This window comes from Glandiceps talaboti, chromosome 4 (genome assembly GCF_964340395.1).
Source record: "Glandiceps talaboti chromosome 4, keGlaTala1.1, whole genome shotgun sequence".
NCBI lineage: Eukaryota > Metazoa > Hemichordata > Enteropneusta > Spengelidae > Glandiceps > Glandiceps talaboti.
The window spans coordinates 12,459,696-12,467,193 of record NC_135552.1 but is presented as its reverse complement, the minus strand read 5'-3'; the positions used below and the strand labels follow the sequence as shown (position 1 = coordinate 12,467,193).

Genomic DNA, 7,498 nt, shown 5'->3' with positions numbered 1-7,498 from the left:
AGGTATAAACTATGAACATGTCTTTTAGCTTTAAGTTGCATTTTCAGATAAGGGCTGAAATTTAATCCAGATATGAAATATAGATAAATGTTACAAACGGAAACAACTCAAGCTTGTTTATTATGAATATTTATTGTAGTAATGTATCATACTGTCTTACTCAGAAATAAAACATAAGTTTTCAAAGTTAAAAAGGGGTGTGTGTGTGTGTGTGCACCATGGTGTTGTGCCACAGTGTATGAATGTGCCAGTGTGTGTTTGTGTTTCAATGTATATGCAAAAACATAATCATCGTCAAAAAAAGTTTACAAATCTAAGTGTCTCCCAACTTTATCTGATAGCATTGGCAACATTGAAGGTATGGGTCATGTATTGCAGCGAGGATAAAAATGAAAGAAGTTACACTTCAGGCAATAATTGTTGAAAAATCTACAAAAGTAGGAATAACATGGTAATAGCACACTGTAGACTGCAATGAGGCAGGATATAACAATGAATTCTTTGGAGACTGTATATATATTACATGTATATACAAATACTGGCATATACAATGAATTCTTTGGAGGAGACTATAGATTGTGTATAACCATAGCTTATAATATCTGGTTTTCTTAAGATGTTATGAATTCTGTTTTAAAAATGCACTAACCCTGTCTCTATCTACGTCATATGACAAATTTATATTTATGACATAAAAGGTGCTCAATTCACTTTCATAACCTCATTTCACTCAATAACATTAATGAGAGGTAGTTATTTGCAAAAATCAATACTCCTTATATATAATATCTGATACTATACAGAATGCAATATTATACTCTATACTCACACTTATTCTATCTTCGCAAATATACCAAAATTACACATGTCAATTATTAGCTGTCAATTATTCAATCTCAACAAATAGTTGAGTTTTAAAGCAGCGCAAGTTGTGTTTATATGTCTTTGGGTGCATAAATTTATATGTGGATTAAAAGATATCTGTTATATTATAATTACTGTTTGAAGCATATTTAGTCTGGATACCAACTGTAGTTTCTAACCCTAACCACAGCCTGGTCAAAGTCCCTCAATCAGCACACATTCCTGTGCTCCCTCCTACAGCGTTGATATTAACATGATGATGTCATTGCATCCCCACGTGATTTAGTTTAAACAGACTGGCGATGGAGTCCTGGTTGGACATTGGACATCATCGTCAAAACAACTGTACTAAATGAATGTTTAATGTGTGGTGATGACAGCCCGTTATTACTAGTGACATGCGCTGTTTGGCGCTTCGCTCACTATGAGGTTGAACCATAATTAACACCTTTTGTCATGGCCTTGACTAGACTGTGAGTCATAGTGCTACTGTATAGGAACTAGACTAAAGCATATTCAACCATTACTGGTTTTTGGCAGAACTCAAAACCTAGTATTTAGGAATAACACAAACAATTTGATGACACAGTTTATTTTATGTAAGCTGAAATATCAAGGATGCTGCTTGTTTGCTATCAAATGGCATGTGTTGATAACGCCAGAATATGATTTCAGTGCCATTCATTGTGCCCTCTAATGATAGCCAATTTTTGTTGTTGTGGGTCAGTATGATAACAACTGGCATTTCTTGTCAGTCACCACATAGTAAGAGATGGGGGAACACCAAATTTTGGTGTGTCACTACAAATTGTGTGTGTCAGTGGCGCATCAAATTGGCTTAGAGGGTAAACTGCTATCTAAGGCATACATCAACACTGACATACTATGTACTTGTAACTTGCAAAGCAGTTGACAATGTAAACTTTCATGTAAGTACTGTACCTTCATTCAAATAGCTTAAAACTCAGCTTTTGCCACTTTTATAGGTGCATTTGCATTAAAAACTGAACTTCTGAAATTACATTTCGGTTAATATTACTATTTAAGAACAGTTCGGTATATATATTGTTTCTGTTTGTGATTTTACATGCAAGTCACAGTGATAGTGCAACTTTTATTTAGAAGGATCTAGATTTGTTAATTATCAAACAGGTGACCCTGCTTACAGCAACAGATAAGCTATATGAATAGCTTTCAAAATATTCCCTTTTATCTAAAAATGTGACCTGCTAGCTATGAAGATTATCATGATTTATTCAGGTATCTCTTAGTATTCAGTATTCAATAATGATGAAATGGCATTCCAAGCTTCTCTCTTAGAACTCTGATTTTAGAATGCATGTTATCCCAATCAATATATGCAGTTTCCAAGTGTCTAATTGAGTCTTTGGTAACTTTAAAAGCACGTCTTCCATGCAGTGCACGGGTGTTGTCAAACAGTATCATGTCACCTGTGAAAGAAAGAATGAATGAAATGGATCAAAATTAAGTATAACTAATGTATACGCTGGAAAGGCTATAACTTTTGAATATACAGCTGTATTGTACTGTTTACTGAACATCCTCAAACCAGCAAATGGAAAAACAACACTACAATATACTGTGGATTTAGTCATTGATTGAAATAGTGCCCTCAGAGTTGACATTGGGTTTTGCATTCCCTTTGTTTTTCCCATGATCCCTTTCTTGCCAAAATTACTTGCCAGCAGTTGTTTCCACTGTCACTCAATCTATCCGGTTTATAAAATATTTTGCAATCAAAAGGGTTTGGAAAGCCAAGGCATTGATTTCCAATCACAAAAGAAAAAATATCACATTAGATGTGGATTGTATGCTCCCCAGAGAGTTGAGGAAGTATAGAGGGCCGACATGGTGCTGATATTGCACCTTGCCAGGTACAATACTTGTGAGGGCCTTGAGATCTCAGGAGAAACAGTGCATTATTATTGGACTCACCAGCCTGCATTCTGTACACAACAGTGTTCTCTGCTCTGTGTATCAGGTTGTCATAGGTTTTAATAGCTTTGTAATAAGGATACACCTTCTCTACTGGCATACGTAGTCTAGTATCACGCAGTGCATTACTATAGTGTACTTTGTAGAGATTACCAAGTCGGTCAAAGCTAAAATAAAAGATTCAACATTTTTTAGAAATTAATATCTCGAAAAAAAATTTTAAAAAACAGATTTAACATGTTCGTTGAAACTACAATGAAATAGTACTACAAGGTTTCAAGAACTAATATCGTGGGGAGGCGGTAAAATTTTGACTGAAATATCCTATTCTCAGCACCCCCCCCCCTTCCGTAAATTCTACTCATCCCTTAAAACAGTACAATAAACAGCAAGAGAAATTGCATAATGCTACAATCCAAATGTTATTGTTCAAAAGCACTTCACAATGCAGAATGAAATAAAATCCAAATTTTTAAAACTCACAAACTAAGAATAACACAAATGTGACTGAATTACCTGAAAGTAGGCCAGGAAGACTTTGTGTAATATTCAATCATATCTGTGCCCTTTTCAATGTAATCACAGTAAGTGTTACATAGAATTTCAAATGCTTTAGGATCCTCTTCTTTCAACTGTAATGCTGTCTTAAAACCATCAGTAAAGATACTTTCCCCTCCTTCTGTACCTCCACTTTGTTTAATGCAATGAAACATTGTGATCTGTAAGAGTAACGATAGCAGTGATTGGATAATGTGATCTGTACCAGTAACGATATCAGTGATTGGATAATGTGATCTGTAAGAGTAACGATAGCAGTGATTGGACATTGTGATCTGTAAAAGTAACAATAACAGACCAAGTTACTTACATTGGGTGTGTACTGGTAATGAGGTAAGTCAGTATGTAGACCAAGTTACTTATATTGGGTGTGTACTGGTAATGAGGTAAGTCAGTATGTAGACCAAGTTACTTATATTGGGTGTGTACTGGTAATGAGGTAAGTCAGAATGTAGACAAGTTACTTACATTGGGTGTATAATATGAGGTAAGTCAGTATGTAGACCAAGTTACTTATATTGGGTGTGTACTGGTAATGAGGTAAGTCGGTATGTAGACAAAGTTACTTACATTGGGTGTATAATATGAGGTAAGTTGGTGTGTAGACCAAGTTACTTACATTGGGTGTATAATGGTAACGAGGTAAGTCGGTATGTAGACCAAGTTACTTATATTGGGTGTAAAATGGTAATGAGGTAAGTCGGTATGCAGACAAAGTTACTTACATTGGGTGTATAAAATGAGGTAAGTTGGTGTGTAGACCAAGTTACTTACATTGGGTGTATAATGGTAACGAGGTAATGAGGTATGTAGACTAAGTTACTTATATTGGGTGGTAATGAGGTAAGTCAGTATGTAGACCAAGTTACTTATATTGGGTGTATAATGGTAATGAGGTAATGAGGTATGTAGACTAAGTTACTTATATTGGGTGGTAATGAGGTAAGTCAGTATGTAGACCAAGTTACTTACATTGGGTGTATAATGGTAATGAGGTAAGTCAGTATGTAGACCAAGTTTAAGGCCAGTGTAGGCCAGACTGACGGGATCCACTTTACTCTTGACTGTGTGAGTTATTCTGCAAGAAAATACACAGGTGATTGTAAAATCTGTAAATGTATGGCATCATATAAAAAGTTCTAGATTTGTTCCTACACTCTCTGTGCACTTCCTACAAATTCAGTGTTAACTTTGTTCATATTTTTAATACAGTAGAAATTTGTGCAGTAGCAGTTGCTCTTTTGTTTGTTATTTGAGTGGTGCACCCTCACATGTTATTCACGGTCATAGTTTTACCCACAATTCATTTGTACTTATACCTTCCCTGTTTTGCTTCATACTAGCTTTATTTTCTCCCATCCTGTAACCCACCCTTTTTCAGATAACTTACTTCTGTTGAATTCTTTTTCGCATTGTTGTGTGATCTAAATACAAGACACATAAGCTTGCAAGCAAACACCTTGAATTGTGGAGGGGGCAAGGGCAGGGATGCACTAATGGATGACCCTTTCAAAATGAATATTCCAAGTACCTATACATATCAGTCAAATGTATGATTTAACTCCTGGGATAGTTACCATCGTTATTTTGAATTAGATTCAACATAACAGTAGTTCAAGTTCAAGTTCTACTGGTATTGTGAGTGTCATTCATAGTTGTCATTTCAATATATGATTATATGTGTTAAATTTAATTGCCTGTTGAATTGAATATTAATGTTCCTGCAACCATGACTTAATACATCCATGCTGCAACTAATCACAATAAACCATTAAAAATTGGAGGGTTATACTGCTACAAATACTGCTACTTAATACTGCTACAAGTTGTACTATACCATACACCCAGTCCCTAGGCAAGCACTTTTCCATTGACAAATGGTGGCACTTACCCATATGACGTCAGCTTCATGAAAGAAATACGATTGGCGAACTTTGCAACGTTACCAGTTTCAGCAGGTGCATTTTTAGCAATGACCAATCCAACATCCCTTAGCTCCTCTAGATAATGTAATAATTTTTTGTCATCTTGCATAATTTCATTGAAGTCAAAGGTTGGTATTTTCAGCTCTGAACCCCATAATCGGATGTTTTTTCTCTGAACTTCGTCCTGAAAAGTAACATCCTGTAATAGATCAATGTTGAAAGGCGATTGGTGGCCGTCTTTCCAGTGAACATTCACTTGACTTCCATCTCCAGACACTGTTGCATGACTTGGTTCAACGTCTGGGTCGAGATCTTCAATCAGAGCGATTCTTCCCTGGGCTTCGTGGTGATAACAAGCTGTACATCGACAATTGTCACGGAGCCACACGTACGGGTATTTCGACACAGATCCGTCGCCCCATTGGACTTCGATCATCCTTTCCGAATCGCACGTTTTTACTCCCCTGGCGGTAGCTTTCGACTCTTGAACACGATCGGCAACGGCAGTGGTACCTAGGTGACGACAGTAATGGTGTGACTGTAATGCTACGGCCCAGTCTCGTTGAAAGTGGCGGTTCGTTGCTCGATTTGATTTAGGAACAACATTACTGCTGGACGACTGTGGCCTTGACCCAATGGATCTCCTGCTCACTGGTGATACAGAAGCAATCGGTTTCAAACGCAGTGTCAATCGTGAGAATATTGTCGACATTTTGCCGGTGGTGTCTCCCCCGTGGTTTGTTCCTCACTCGTATTTCTCCTCCTGGGTTGGCTGTTGCTAAAAAGGACTCAATGTTGTTATATTGCGACAAGGGATTGTTGTACTGTGCTCTGCACGTACGTACGTACGCCGAAGCCCTTTTTGTGACGTAACAAATCGTTAGACGTTAGGCTTTTGTCATTTACTACATGGTGGGGGGGGGGAATATTTACAGTTACAGTTCACATGGTACGGTTCAGGGTACGGTTCTAACGCATGGGTTACAGTTAGCTGCATATTGTGGCATTGTTATTTTGTTTCTTAGTTTTTTTTATCGTTCGGGGTATGGTACATTCCCCGGAACGAGAAAAAGTTCAGGTACTAGGCCTAGTAAATGATATGCAACCACGGAATCCAGGAGCCGTGTTGAAAGCAAATAAGCAAGCGAACAAACAGACAGACAGACAGACAGACATACATACAGACAGACAGACAGACAGACAGACTGACAGACAGACAGGGGTTTTTTTTTGGAACATGGGTCCCCCTCGTGATACAACGAGACGCATGAGCGCCGGGATATCCCCAATACCACGGCTCCTTTTTTGTGGTGATGACTTGATATTCATTACTGCATGCCCATACACCCGTACCCGTATCTCACTGATCAGTTGTCAGGGACAACGTGGCTACAGCTCCATGCCATGGTTATTACTTACACGATTGTAATTTGTAAAGTAACCTTATATTTAATATTTTTAATAGCAATAAGCAAGAGTGTCATATTTTGCAGAAGAAATACAATTCGTTGGATCATTTTGTCTTTTAAACGGTATAGTGGAAGCATATCTAGAACTTGAGGAATGGGTTACGGAACATATTTGAATTCGAACTTATAAAGGAAATTCCCACATCGACTTTTAGGACTCGTATTTCTGATCTATTTTATTCAAGGCATGGTTTTCTCACGCATGATATACGATGGGGGTTTGATTTGCTATTTTGGAGTGAAAACGGACATCAATTTAAAAATAAAAACTGCTTGTAAACGATCTTGAATTATGAACTATCTATTAAACGTCATAAGTTTAATTATGCATATCATGTTGCGTTTTTGTGTGTTTACTGGAACATTTCTCCAGCAAAATACCTTTGTTTTTGTTTTGTTTTTATTTTATTTTGTTTCTTTTGTTTTGACTGGTCTCATAAATAGAAACTGAAAATTGAATGTACTCGTGTTCCTCAAAGTGTCTGCCATCATGATGAAGGAACATCTCTTTATTTCTATATACAAATATTCGCAGCACCGCACGCATCCCATTCCGCCCCTTCTATCATCAAAGAATTCTAAGGAATTTTTCAACCTTCACGTTTATCCTTCATTTCTCACCTCCAATTCTCACCTGGCACCCCCGCTACTATAAACTCTGTCCACAGCCTTATCCAGTTCGATCCGGTTAAAATATAACTGGATCCAGTTATATATGTAAATTAG

The 7,498-nt window shown here is 37.2% G+C and overlaps 1 protein-coding gene across 1 annotated transcript; it reads right to left on the bottom strand.

Moving 5' to 3' along the window:
- Positions 1 to 2,145: 2,145 nt before the first annotated feature.
- On the bottom strand, positions 2,146 to 5,739 carry LOC144434655 (gamma-butyrobetaine dioxygenase-like). Its single transcript, XM_078123161.1, has 5 exons — positions 5,270 to 5,739; positions 4,351 to 4,456; positions 3,337 to 3,539; positions 2,821 to 2,987; positions 2,146 to 2,315 (listed from the first exon to the last, which is right to left on the bottom strand). Exons 1-5 carry the CDS (start codon positions 5,737 to 5,739, stop codon positions 2,146 to 2,148), a joined length of 1,116 nt encoding a protein of 371 aa, XP_077979287.1.
- Between the last annotated feature and the right edge of the window lie 1,759 nt (positions 5,740 to 7,498).

Bases quoted from the DNA above. Each gene is read 5' to 3' on its own strand.
- LOC144434655 (XM_078123161.1), bottom strand. From the start codon at position 5,739: ATGATCGAAGTCCAATGGGGCGACGGATCTGTGTCGAAATACCCGTAC. The intron at 4,457-5,269 runs GTAAGTGCCACC...ATTTTCTTGCAG, and splicing joins ATGAAGCTGACGTCATATGG to AATAACTCACACAGTCAAGA. The intron at 2,316-2,820 runs GTGAGTCCAATA...TTTCTTTCACAG, and splicing joins TGTGTACAGAATGCAGGCTG to GTGACATGATACTGTTTGAC.